General features: G+C 40.3%; 1 protein-coding gene across 11 annotated transcripts in view; it reads left to right on the top strand.

Moving 5' to 3' along the window:
- The window catches only part of TENM3 (teneurin transmembrane protein 3), a 3803041-nt gene that overhangs the window by 2856646 nt on the left and 931281 nt on the right, over positions 1-15114 (top strand). For all 11 annotated transcript variants that reach the window (XM_044062527.1, XM_044062530.1, XM_044062531.1 and 8 more), the window contains one exon: positions 1607-1844. In XM_044062527.1, coding sequence (XP_043918462.1) covers positions 1607-1844 — 238 coding nt within the window. The remainder of the gene's footprint in view (positions 1-1606; positions 1845-15114) is intronic.

Genomic DNA, 15114 nt, shown 5'->3' on the forward strand with positions numbered 1-15114 from the left:
CAACCTATGAACCTATAATTTGAAGCTATTGAGTGTGTTTTATTTTTTCAAAAAAATGCAGTCCTCCAGATTATACCTTTGAATATTAAATAAACTACTGACGTAGCAGTAATGTGCCAGTCTTGAATAAGTCTTGAAATTGTAATATATTCTAAGTATAGCTTGTAACTAAGTGATGGAGGAAATATTTGTGTGTGTGTGTGTGTGTGTGTGTGTGTGTGTGTGTGTGTGTGTGTGTGTGTGTGTATGCATATATAGCTATAGATGTATTTATAGATATAGATACATGTGTGTGTGTATTTACAGAATAGACGAGCCCACTGGAGTTAAATGTTTCTTTCCAGGTATGACTTCAGAGAACTTTCTGGCTTAAGTGATTTGCTAAGTTGCACTGTAGGAAAATGGAAGTGGAAGGAATCAAACACTGTGCCCTGGGCACAGAAAGCAGCTTATTAAGAGCTCAAAGTTTTTAACCATGTTAAATGCCAAATTGAAAAAAACAGGACAATATCCTTTTATTTTGCTTTTTGCATTGCATCTGCTGAATAAAGCACAAGTTAAAACTTGTGTACAGTGAATATCTTCTGAAAATGACATCAGACATCCACAAGTTCATACAGTGTGTCCTTTGTACCTGTGATTCTTGGCAATCACATTCACTCTCAGCAAGAACATAATCCTAAAATACATTCCTGAGCAATTATCCTGTTGGCAGAAGTTTAAATGGCGAAACAAGCATCCCAGTTTCTCTAGACCTAGAACATGTTCCACTGCAAGAACTGTATATGTGAGAAGGTTCATCTGTTGTGTGTATGCTCACGTTCTGAATTCCATAGTGGAATAATTCACTCATACCAAGTTGACTCAGGGCTGTGACTGGTCTTTCTGAGAAAACTTTCTCATGTGGTATAAAGAATTGCATCCTTTACGTTGATAGTAAGTTGGTGTATATACCAACAAACAGGACAGTGCAGTGTGATAGAAAATAACAGAACCTGGAAAGAATACTTTTGAACTGATTCTACTTTGTATAGTGGGTTACTTTGTTATACAGTAGCCTTTTCCTTTTGAAGTGTTTTTTTTTTACATCTGTAGCCCTGGTTTAGCAGAGCATTGTGTCTCTTGGACATTGAATGTCACATTTATATTTCTTCTACGTAGCTCAAGCTGTGGTTATTGCAGTTAACAGTAACAATCTGTACCTGTAGGCTGGTACTCACAACTATTCCTTTATCAGATGCCTTCTAGACACATATAAACCCTTTGTGGAAGTAGAAGTTGGCTAAACTGTTTTTCATTAAGGTCCTTGGTTTGTGGAAAGAACAGTCAGTTAAACCAGTTTTCATTACCTTTAATCATGAGTAAGTATAACAAACTAGCTTCTTGATGACAGTAGCAAGGCTAGTCAAGTAAAGGGTTGTCACTAAAGACTGCAGTAACTTGCTACATAAGTAGCTAAGTCTGAGGAGTAAATTTCCAATAAAATAGTCTGTTAGAATTGTTTTTGTAAGTTTTGTCATTAAACAGTTCTTTAAAAGACGTTTTTGATTTTGTACTTTAGAAATACACTGAACTCTGAGTCATTTTTCATATTTTTTTTCTGTAGAGCAACCCCCTAGCAACCAAGTCCAGTCCACTCTGCAACCTCTGCCTCCACCTATCAAGCAACATCCAGGACAAAAGCATCCATCTGTGACTTCCCTGAACAGGAATTCACTGACTAATCGAAGAAACCAGAGTCCGGCCCCGCCGGCTGCACTGCCCGCCGAGCTGCAAACCACGCCGGAGTCAGTCCAGCTGCAGGACAGCTGGGTTCTTGGCAGTAATGTACCACTGGAGAGCAGGTAACAACTATTCGACTGTATATTGTTTAATCAATGAAGAAAGGTTAATGAAAAATGCATATTCTGTAAACTGAAAATGTCAAGACTAATCAGATGTACTGATCTCTTTTATTACTGAAGTATAACCCCTTTTTCAAATCAAAGAAATATAAGCATTGTCATAATTTTATTTTATCTTTGCTTCATCAGATATAGTTTTTGTGATACAGGAACAAATAAAACAGACATTTAGATCCTTTGTACTTCAAACAAAGCTTTATGTACAGAGATTTAGTGCTGGATTCTTTCCAAGTCCACTGGGCTAGAGATACCTAATTAATTAGTACTCATCGGACAAATTAGTGATTTAGCAGCACTTCCATAGTTATATATAGTCTTTTCCTGTTGCACTATCAAAACAAATATTAATCACCAGATTTAAATGGTCAGCAGTTTATGAAGCTTTTACATCAGAATATTGCATCTGTGTAGTGGTAGATGCCATTGTTTCTTAACATTCAACAAAATCACCTGTTACCAAACTGACACTGACAATACAAGGTGTTTTAAGGGCCAAACCAAGGGTAGCCGTTTTATTTATTAAGTGCAGGATTACATGTATGCAGAGCAGAATTATTCTCAATAGATACTAGTTATGGTTAATTCTTACCTTAAGACATTATGTTAGAAGTGCAACATTGTAAGGTTATGTCTTACTATAATTTAGTATATAATAACACCTTTCTCCTGGTTTATGGCCGTCTGTGTTTGAGTTTCATACTTTTTTCTGGTGATTAAGAATAGATGCAAAAATGTTTGATTTTACAGGTAAGTAATATTTCCTCATAATTATTGCTCACTCCTTGTTTCTCCATATGACAAAATGTAGGAAGGGAGTGCTTTTGTAAAACCAAATTGAGTAGGTAATGGCATTAGTCAGCACCTGTTGCGTTACCATGGGTACAGTTGGAAGCTTCACCATCACTGATAAATGCCACATGTAGTGAAATGTTTTGAGAATATGCCTGGGTACATATTGAATGAGCATTAGGCATTACTTTTCATGACATGTACACAAAAACTGCCAGATGTTGCCATAAATGTAAAATCCGTCTCTCTTTCTGTCCCTCTCTGTTTTATTCATTGCTTATTTCACAACCTAAACCACCACCAGTTTTGGCTGTCTCTGTCTCCGATTTTCATTGGGAATGACTTGTAAACTGAGTGAAATGACAGCCTAAAGCATAAGCATTCAAGAATTTTTTCTTTTTTTTCCTTTATTCAGTGGCACTCGCAGTGCCTAACACATCAGTACTAGCATGGCAAACATCAAGTTAAGCACAAGAGATTAAATACAGAAACTGAAAACAGTCATATGTATACATATATATATATATATATATATATATATATATATATATATATATATATATATGGGGTTATCCTTTTGCTAGAGCCTATTTTCAGTGTGACTTAAGGGAGGAAGTCACCACACAGACGCATTTACAATTTATGTATGTTAAGATAAAAGTAAATCTTACTAATGATGCACTTCATAACAGCTGAAGTACCAGCATGGTTGCCAAGTTACTTTTTTTAGTACATGCTGTAGATATTACCTTATTTCTTCGATGGTATATGTCTGTAACATAGCCACTGGTGTTTAATATGTATTAGGTTATCAAAACAACACTAAAATGTGATATTTCATGACAGATATTGCATTAAAAATAAACCATATGCAAACTGCATAATGAACTGCATCTTTGAAAGCACATTGCCGTACTGAGTTTGATCTATTCTAGTACATTATGAATAGGATTCAAACCACAGACTGCAGCCCTTGGTAGCTATGGCAACAGAGTTGTATGACCAGGTGATCCAGAAGGAAATGTACTGAGGAAGGCTACAGAAGAAGCTTGTAAGATTATATAGGTGGCACAAGATGGAAATCCTGAACAGAGTGCCTCATAAAGCAATGCTGGTACACACTAGAATGGTGTATTGAAGAACTTTTGGGTTCATAAAGACCACTGCACAATGTGGTAAGACCTTGTACTTGGTCTAACCTCATAATGTAATCACAGTGCTTTGCGCATGGAGGACAACTGCAAATGAGCTTTCTCTGGGATGGTAAGTGCTTCAGGGACACTATACCAACTCTGTATGGACTGGTCCCAAATACAAAAGTTACAGGACCTGCACCATATATGTACTGTTGTTGTGCATCTGAACATGCTAATGACCCTTACCTGCTAATGTATCCAGCAGCATACAGAGCGAAGTGCTTAAGTTAAAAAAAAAAAAAACAGGAAATAAACTTGCTACTAAAAACACCCATGTCCCACCCAAGCATAGTTATGTTACAGAAGAGGCAGTGGGAGCTCACACAGCTCCAGCTCTCCACATTGCCAGGTTATAGTAATGACCCTAGCTCTCCCATCATGCCAAATGAATGGAAATCTTTTATGAATTATGCAGGGAACAGCTGCTCAGTCATGTATGTCAGACACAGGGATATCTTACCCTGAAGTTATTCCTTGCCACTCTGTGATGCTTCACAGCTATTCCCACCTGTGGCATTGGTGCTCATTATATACAATGGTATATTATGCACAAAAGTGTGCATCTCAAAAACAGTGTAGTCTGTTTATAAACTGCCTGTCATAATAGAGATCCATGTCTATGAACCTTGGTAATGAGAGACAGTATACTTAATACAGTGTGCCAATGCATGTATACATCTGTGTGCGGTCTTTATGAGCAGCTGAGCCTGGAGTTGCACATTACTGTACGGTGATCCATTATTAGAATTCTCAGTGATATTGATAATGTTTCAAAGAATGCAGCTTATACATATTTCTGTTTTATGATTCATAGCCACAGAGCACTGATAGTACTTCGTTGTATACTAGGTGTGTAGCGATACAGTGAAGCTGATATTAGTGCCATGTCATGCAGGTGCTAGGTGTCCTGCAGAGATATAGCATATCTTGTATGTAGATGGTATGTTGTTATGTCCAAATGCTTCTCTGTGATATGCTAAAGCATGGCATAATGCAAATGAACAACTGACCTGCTTGCTAACAGAACATTCTGTTTTGGAGGTTGTCCCGTAGTAAAACCTGCTCAAAATCCTGCTATACTGCTATGAGGTAAGAATCAGATTGACACCTCTATAGGATCACAGAATCACTACCTCAGTAGACGCCTGACTGCCTTAAGACATACACAAATACACATACATGCACATTCAAGTACATATATGTGTACATACACTTTTGTGTTTACGGTGTGGAACCCTGTAAGAACTGTCAAAAACAATAAATTAGGCTATAAGTAAATGAATACTATTTCTCTGTTTATATGAAGAAGAAATAAAAAAGTATAAGAAAGTTTTAGAGAGTAGACTAATTGCAAGAAGTTTTATTTATATATTCCTGTGTGTGTGCATATGCATGTATATATATATATATGTATATATATATATATATATATATATATATATATATATATATATATGTGTGTGTGTGTGTGTGTGTGTGTGTGTATATATATATATATATGTATATATATATATATATATATATATATATATATATATATATATATATATATATATATATATATAGATAGATAGATAGATATATATATATATACTCACTTTTGGTGGAGTTTTAGTTAGTAAGTCATGCATGTCTGGAGTTTTTCCACTTTGGACTTCCACCCTAAATGAGTTTTCCTTAGTTAGACCCCCCCCCCCCCAGTCAACAAACAGAAGTTAGTAAATAAGATCGGATTCTAATCCATTTATGGGGTATAGTCAGACCTGGTTTTTAACAGTGCTTGTAACACATCTGGATTACACTTCACCCACTGCCATTTTGTGGTGCCCTTTCTTTTCTGTAAGCTGCATGTCTGAGTGTAATGTTTGTCTCCCTTCTTGGATGTCTCCACCTCTCTCTGTGGCATTGATCGTCTTGCTGCAAAAGCAGTTTCTCAGTCTTTTGTGATTTTGTTTAACTTTTAAAACTGAGAATTTTTTAGCGGTATAAACAGAACCGAAAGGCATGTTTAACACTTGTAATCTAATTTAGCTTTTCCTGTGAGCAGTTCTGCTGAAGTCCATATTTACTTGAAGATGAAAGCACTTAATTCTGTCTGTTTTTAAGAATAAAAGGAACATGAATTATGTCTCGGGTCATGGAAGTTATATCGGGCTGGTGTTTCTAACAGTTTTATTTTTGTTTGTTTGTGTTCGCACTGCTAGGATGGCATTTGGTGTTTTTAGTTTTCCTCTGAGCCATTTATATACTGTAGCATAATATTTGATATGTCAGAAATGTTGTTCTTATGTGCTCTGTATGCACAGTGGCATTGGTGTGTACACCTCATGTTATGGCCGTGAAATACACCATTAGTACAACTTGCTGTCAATAACTTAGAGAACTACTTTTAAGACAAGGTAGAAACCCCACAATATTAAAGGCATTTGCCTCTCATAGGTTCATAGGTAGGTACTAGGCTATTGGCCCTAGGGCCTATATAAGCCTAGCCAAAAAAGGTACCCTGGCGTTCACCATCCAAAAAAAATATTTTCCTGTGCCACTGTCAAACAGAGCCACAGAAGTGATCCCCGGGGTAAATTTCCTATTTCCCATCCAGTTATCAAGATGTTTCTTGAAGAGTGCTAATAAAGAGCTTTGTTTGATATAGAGAAGTAGTTTGTTCCAGAGTATGGGGAGTCTCTGGGACAGGAATCTATCCCTCCAGCATGTTCTGTATATTGTGGTGGCGAGGTTTAGGTCCCTAGAGTGTGGAGCTCAGAGGGATTGGGATTTCTTTAAGTGAAGCATGTCCAACAGCTCTGGGTTTGACATAGTTTTGCATGTTAGGCAGAGATCGCCTCTGAGTAGGTGATATGTGATGGAGTAAAGCTGGAGTTTTTTGAGATGGTCTGCATAGGGCATTTGTTTGAGGCCGGTAATCATCTCTGTGAGGTATTTCTGTGGCCTTTCCAGTTGTTTTAGATGTCTTGTGAGGTACATACCAAAAGGGTCGTTGTACTCTATAATGTGTCTAATGAGTGACGAGTAGAAGGGAACAATGACCTTGACTTTCAAGACCAAGGGTAGAGACTCTGGGTGGATTCTGATTAGAATTAGCCATATAAAATACCGGAATAATTGATGGAAGAATTGTGGAGCTACTTTAGGGGTACCAGGAGCCTAATATGGCTTTATTTACAGAATACCAATGAGCCTTACTGAGGATAAGTTTGGGGATTGCAAGGCCGCTTGACCAGAGGTGCAGTACAAAGCTTACAAACTGTAAGGAATGCTGTGCCTTACTGAGACACTTTAAAAGCAGACCAACAAGCACAGAACTGAGTTGTAACCAGCCACAGGCATATTAAGCAACAGAGAACTTGTTTTCTTTTAAGTTGAAAATGAACATTACATTGACGTCTTTAGTGTAAATAGACAACACTTAACTTTAAGAATCTGTCTCCAATGTATTATATCTGCATACAGGTACCAAGATAGGAAGCTCTTTAAGAATTGCTGGTTACATGGATCTTATCCCTCCTTAATTAATTCTTTCTGTAGTATGTAACAAAATGAGATTGAGAACACCCACCTGTAATCAAAAGGAGCCACGCTGTTGTGGTGCCATAGTTCCATGCTGGATGTTGCTTCTGCATTATAACCCCATAAGTGACAACTTTCCAGTATATGTATGCAACTTCTCCTGTGGTGCAAGGAGTTAAATGTCACTCTTAAGTTCACATGGTCCTGGGTTCAAATACAAGTATTATAGGCTTGTTTATTGGATGGATAACTGTAAATTCACCCTGGGGGTGATATGGGCATTAGTTGCTGATTGTGGAAATAAGGGTAGAACTTGGCTAGGCTTGTAAGGGCCCGATGGTCATGTGCCTAGTTATAACTTGGTAAGCATGTACACTGTACACTCGCATGCTCAGAAGGAAGACTGCTTTATTACATTTGATTGGTGTGCAATCCTTTTGTATGTTTTAAGGATAGACTTAAAACAAAGAAGTCTTCACCTTCTTTGCAGGCAAGCATGAACAGCATGTAGTCCAAACTGAAGGAGTTTAGCCAGTACATAGTGTGGTTAACCCTAAGCATCTGTTGTGTTATCTAAGTTGTGCTAAGGGCTTAAAAATTCTGTATTCTTTGAAATGTGATCTCAAACAGAAACCATACTTTCTCAGACCAAACCCTCATGCCAATACTGACAGCTTCACACAGCCACTCAGTAAAATGCCATTATAAAGCCTTGGTGGCCAGTGTTCATAACATTACTAGAATTTTAAAACTAGGGCACTCGGGTATGGGAAAAAGATCTTCCTGACTGCTTTTAAAGGAGCATACGTAATCTGAACAAGGTGTTTTTGAATTCTATGATGTCACCAGTATTTTGACCTAATTTGTACTATGTACACTTGGAAGTGATGTTGACAGCTGTAGTGTTACTACAGTAATGCTTCATCATCTGTGTTGCTGTCATTTGAAGTCCACGTATTCTTTCTCTGATATTGGCAATGAAACACTTTGCAACTTTGCTGTTTTGTATATGGTCCACATGCAAAAATGCATGGAATCGATGACTTTGGCAACTACTGCTTATTGATTGGGAGTGTGCTTGTTGTGAAATGAAATAGTTTCAGTCATGATCTTGGCACTAAGTAAACAAAAGACAATAGTATAAAGTATTTCATGGAATTAAAGAAAACAAGTTGTAGTAACTTGCACTATGCACCTGGTATGAATTGCAAGTATGTGTACAACAGCATTCAGTACCGTTTTGAAGAAGAAAACATCTTCCTGTTCAGTATATTATTTAACATATTTTATTAAAAAGTTGAGGACATTGTTGACTAAATGGCATTGATATAATGTAAGGAGAACGGAACAGTGATATCAGCTGATCAGGAATTTAGAAAAGGAAGACAAACACTGAAACATTAGTGCCATTCCCTGTAGTGTAGAAGAATGAAGCCATGACTATGGTCTAGAAAATGTATTTTAAGTTAGTGAAACAAGAATCTAAAAGACCAAGAAGAGCAGGTTGAGCTTGAATGGCCAGTGCAGGATGTTCTTCGTGTTTCACTGTTGCAGTCATTACATTTGGGTTATCCTGCTGGCAGGTTGCCCTCAGTCGGGCTGAATTCCAAAGTCTTGGGTCCTACGTCGGTTGCTGTCGCCTCTTCCCTGACGTCAGGTCGTCAGGGGTATAAAAGATGCAGCCGACGCCATTTTATTCAGTCTTTCTTGCCGCACGGTGCCCTAAGCAGAAGCAGTTCGCAAGTGCCAGTCAGCCGACTCCTGAGATTTTCGTGTTCGAATTTCAGATCCGAAGTCTTCATTAAAAGCTAAGTACCCCATTGGGGAAACTTTTTTCTTGCTCCAGACCGATGTCAGAAAAAGTTAATAATTGTATTCCTTGTGGGAAGCAAATACTTCATAAGGACTTTCAGTCTTACTGTATTCCTTGCCTAGGCCCTGACCACAATGTTGCTAGTTGTCGGTTTTGTGCTAGATTTAACCAACGCACTATTAAGCGTCGGTACGATTTTGCATTAAGCTATTTTGGGTGAAGATTTAATTATACAATGTCATCGGATAGCCATCCGACTACTGGAGTTCACAAAAAATGCAAAGAAAGAGAAAAAGACAGGCAACCGAGATCCAAAACCGACGACCAAGCTTCTCCTAAGCAAGTCGCCGGTTCTCAGTGAGGTGCTTTCGCAGCCCCTGATGCCCACTACTTTAGAGTCGCAGGCCGCTACTGACTCCCATGTGGAGTCGGACAGGCCGCTGGAAACTCAAGGTATTGGAGCCTCGGAGATTATTCCCTCAGTTGGGTCCGGAACCACTGAGCAGGGATCGGCTTCTGAGGGTGTATTCAGACCTAAACAATTATATATAAAATCGACTTCAAAGACAAAGACTAAAACACCTTTAAAGGCAAAGAAACAAGTGCACCAGCCACAAGGACAAGCCTCCATGCCTAAAAAACAGATGCTCAAAATGGCCGAAGACTTAATTACCTTGATCAGGGGTTCCCATCCCCCTCCTGATAAGAGGCCTAGGCAAGAGACAGACTATGAATCTTCAGATCAGGTTTCCATTTCTTCTGATTCCTCTTCTGATCAGGAATATTCACTTTCCCCTTATGAGGATTCTGATGCTGAAGAATCAATTCCTTCAGCTTCTCCTTCTGAGGACTACTCTTTTGGGGAAACCTTGCATACCATGAGGGAGCACTTTCACTGGGAGAGCCAAGATTTTTCAGAATCTAAGAAAAGGCTCAGAGACTTCCTTTTACTACCTCAACACAGGCCGCTAGCCATTACATCCGTGTTGGACATTGTAGATGATGTGTTCTCGGAGTCTAGTCTGACCCCTGACTCTTTACCTCCAGCTCCTGTTAAGCCGGACAGATACTACAGGGTCCCTGACTCTCATAAATTCCTTTTCAAAAACCCTACTGCAGACCCAGAAACTATTTCTCAGGGTCCCAAAGGGGTCAAGGCTTCTACTGCAAAAAACCCTACCCCCTCTGACAGGGATTCTAGGGCACTGGATCGATGGGGAAAAAAGATTTACACATCTGCTACTTTGGCTATAAGGGCCTTAAATTGCCAGTTTCATATGCTCAAATATCAGCAATATATCATGACACTGCTTAAACAGAAAATGATGACAAATTCTGATTGTGCAGAAAACAAAGAAATGCAGGATTTATTGCATGCAGCTGAACAAGTTGGAAAGCATACTTTGCAATGTGGGTTTGATTCTCTGGAGGCCTCCTGCAGGGCCACTGTTACGGGTTCTGTCATTAGGAGGCATGCTTGGTTAAAGGAACAAACTCTGCCTGATCATGTTAAAGCAAAATTATTAGATGCTCCTTTACAACAGGATACCTTGTTTGGTGTTAAGGCAGAAGAGGTGTTAAAGAAAATGGAGGACAAAGCTAAATCTAAGCAAACGGTCAAGGACTTTTTACAAGTACAGCCACTTAGATTTAGCAAACACTGGCCTACAAAGAATTGGTCCTTTCCAGTCTCAGACAGACCTCAAAGGGGCAGATCCAGATGCCCTAGAGGCAGATCACAGCCGCAAGGATCCTACAAGCCTAAACAGTGGAGTGCTTCTACCTCCAAAGGGGGAGAAGACAAAGCACAATCATACAGAAAACAGTCCCAATGACATCCCCATACCTGCACCAAGCACTTATCTTCTGGCAGCACCCTTGGGGGAAAACTAGCACTTTTTTTCTCAAAATTGGCACATTATAACCCAGGACAAATGGGTTCTAGACATAGTGTCACAAGGCTACAAGTTTCATTTCCATACTCTGCCAAGGGCAAACGGTTGGCCAGACCTGCCAAAAAATCAATGGGCAGAGGCTCAAAAACAAGTCGCAGCTCTCATGGACATGAGGGCTATTCAGCAAGTGCCACAACAAGAGCAGGGACAAGGATTTTACTCAAGACTGTTCTTGGTACCCAGAAAGGACAAAGCATGGACACCAATACTGGACCTATCTATTCTAAACACTTTCCTGGATATAACAAAATTAAAGATGTTGACCTTGCAGCAGCTTCTGCCCATGCTGGACAGCAAGGCTTGGCTTGCGACTTTAGACCTAAAAGTGGCATACCTGCATGTCCCAGTCACAGTCATGCAGAAGATACCTCAGATTCAAGGCTGGCTCAAAGCATTACTAATTCTCTGCTCTGCTCTTTGGCTTATCTACTGTGCCCAGGGTCTTCACAAAGTGCCTGGCACCAGTAATTGCTTACTGCAGACAAAGAGGAATACAAATGTATCCCTACTTGGACGACTGCCTCATGCAAGCAGAGAACAAGGACATTCTATTACAGCATCTGACGTTTGTGATAAGACTTTTAACATGCCTAGGGTACACAGTCAACAAAAAGAAATCAAAACTAGTACCCTCTCAAGAGATAATATTCCTGGGTGCAAGCTTAAATACAACTGCCCAGATGGCTTATCTCACTCCAGACAAACAAAGGCAACTGACTACTTATTTCAAGGAAATGGCAATAAAGGCCCAGTTATCTGTAAGAAAAATTCTGCAGGCTTTGGGCTTCATGTCATTCTGCATCTTACTAATTCCATATGCAAGACTGCATATGAGGAAAATTCAATGGTACCTAAAAAGTGTCTGGTCACAACACTGCCACAGTCTGGAAACAATGATTACTCTAATTCCCTGCCTGCAACAGGAGTTTCGATGGTGGACAAAGGCTTGTCACTAAAACAAGGGACAGCCGTTCTCTCTACCCCCAGCCAGGCAGAGACTAACGACGGATGCATCAGATTATGCCTGGGGGGCACACATGGCCGGAAGAGGCATTCAGGGCACGTGGTCCACAAACCAAAAGCATCTAAATATCAATCAAAAAGAGATGCTAGCTGTTCAAAATGCCCTGACAGCCTTCAAGGACCTACTTCATCCGGGACAACTACTGATAAAGACGGACAACACCACAGTCATGTGGTACATAAACAAGCAGGGGGGCACTCATTCTTATCCCCTGTGCAGACTAACCATGACTTTATGGGGACAGCATTAACTTACCAAGTTCATCTGCAGGCACAATTCCTGCCAGGAAAGGAAAATACTCTGGCAGATGAACTAAGCAGAAACCTCATGGATCCCCATGAGTAGCACCTGGATCCACAAGTCTTCAGCATGATAACAAACACATGGGGAAGCCCGGACATAGATCTATTTGGCTCCCCTCAAAACAATCAACTAAAAAGATTCTGCACAAGGACTTATCACAGACAAGCTTGGAAACTGGATGCTTTATCTTTCAACTGGACAAACCTATCAGTATACACCTTTCCTCCACTGCCTCTCCTCCCCAAGGTACTCATAAAGGTCAGGCAGGAGAAACCAAAAATGATTCTGATTGCCCCAGACTGGCCACGCCAGTACTGGTATCCAATCTTGAGGAACTTGTCCCAATACCCAGCCTGGACCTTACCTCAAATACCTCATCTACTGTCCCAGCAAAACAATCAGATTCTGCACAGCCAACTCAGGACCCTAAACCTGGCAGCATGGCGGATAATGTAGCCATACAAACCACACCTCTCAGTAAAGCTGTGATGGATGTCATTTTAGAAGCCAGAAGACCTAGTACTAGAAAATCCTATGCTGGGAAATGGAAGAGATTTTGCACTTGGAACCAAGCTCAAGGAATTGATACAGTTGTCCCAAATATTCCTCAGATTTTGCAATACTTAACTGAGATGCTGGACAAAGGCCTATCTTTTTCATCAATTAAAATCCATGCCTCTGCCATTTCGGCTCATTACAATACAGAGCCACCACTCTTTTCTCATCCTTTATTAAAGCAGTACCTCAGAGGAGCCAAAAACTTAAGGCCTCCAAGGAGAATGCCAATACCTGCATGGGACCTCAATTATGTCTTGGAAAAACTCACCTTACCCCCTTCTGAGCCAGCTGCAACTGTGGATATAAAGTTCTTATCTTGGAAAACAGCTCTGCTCCTAGCAATAACTTCGGCAAGATGAGTTTCAGAGATACAGGCTCTCATGGCTGTGGAACCCTTTATCATTTTTTTATCCGGACAGGGTCTCTCTGAGAACAAACCCTACTTTTATGCCTATGATGGTATCCAGTTTAGCCCTTAACCAAACAATTCATTTGCCAACTTTTTATCCAAATCCGCAGAACAAGAGGGAGAAAATTCTGCATTCTTTGGACGTACACAGACAACTTAGATTTTACTTGGACAAAACTAAAGTTTTCAGAAAGACAGAACAATTACTAGTGGCATATGCTGCAGCATCACAAGGAAAGGTTATCTCCAAGCAGACTATTTCAAAGTGGATAGGTCACTGTATTCGTTTCTGCTACTCACAGCATGGCAAACCAGTGCCTAAGGGCATTAGGCCACATTCAATCAGAGCTGCAGCCACTTCTGCAGCCTTTCTCAGGGGAGTACCAACCAAAGACATTTTAGAGGCTGCTACTTGGAGTTCAGTGCATACCTTTACAAAACATTACAATCCGCCTCTTTACTCTAAATCCAGGGCAGGCTTTGCCACTGCAGTTCTGCAGGGCCTCATAGCCGCTCCTAATGCTGTCTAGCTCCAGCCACCCAACCATAGCTTTGGGACTCAGCCCAAATGTAATGACTGCAACAGTGAAACACAAAGAACATATTACAGTTGTGTACACTTACCTTAAATTTAGATGTTCGAGTGTATTCACTGTTGCAGTCCAGGTTACCCACCCACCATCCCCCATATTTTTGCTGGAACTTATCTTTACTTCTCTAATCTATACAACCTAGGTGGTGTATTTGGTTATAGATGAAGGTAAAGCTTATTTTGGTACATGTTTGTTTTATTTACATAAATTTAGCCTACCCTTTTGGGGGCACCTGACATCTGGGGCAAGAAAAACTGAATAAAATGGCGTCGGCTGCACCTTTTATACCCCTGACGACCTGACGTCAGGGAAGAGGCAACAGCAAACGAAGCAGGACCCAAGACTTTGGAATTCAGGCCGACTGAGGGCAACCTGCCAGCAGGATAACCCAAATGTAATGACTGCAACAGTGAATATATTTGAACATCTACATTTATGGTAAGTGTACACAACTGTACTTTCCCTCATCCTTGGGTGAGGAAGGCCTGTCTGTTAGATCTGCAGCATTGGTGAAATGTAGTAGTAGCTGAGGCAGATACAGCCCTGATCAAGAGAAACACACACACACACACACACTTGTACACACACACACATACACACACACACACACACACACACACACACACACACACACACACACACACACACACACACACAGACACACACACACACACACACACACACACACACACACACACACACACACACACACACACACACACACACACACACACACACACACACTTCATCTTCCAACCAGCCAACTTCAATAAGTCTGTGAGCAGCCTATGGAAAGAAGGATAGGCTACTCTACAAGCTACACAGCTGGGTCCTCATTATACCACTTGACTGTCACTGCTGGGGCAATAAATATACTGATAGGGTTTCCTTTCCTAGAAGAAGTAGGCTCTAGGACTCTCACCTAGCCTGGAGATGCCAATTTCAATTCTAAACTGGTGGACGGCCAGTGAGCACTCTAGCTGTGCAGCTCCCTTAACTTTCAACAATATCTAACCGTTTGCCTGCACATCCTGAGGAAAAATAG

This window comes from Protopterus annectens, chromosome 2.part1 (assembly GCF_019279795.1).
Source record: "Protopterus annectens isolate FY-2018-M chromosome 2.part1, PAN1.0, whole genome shotgun sequence".
NCBI lineage: Eukaryota > Metazoa > Chordata > Ceratodontiformes > Protopteridae > Protopterus > Protopterus annectens.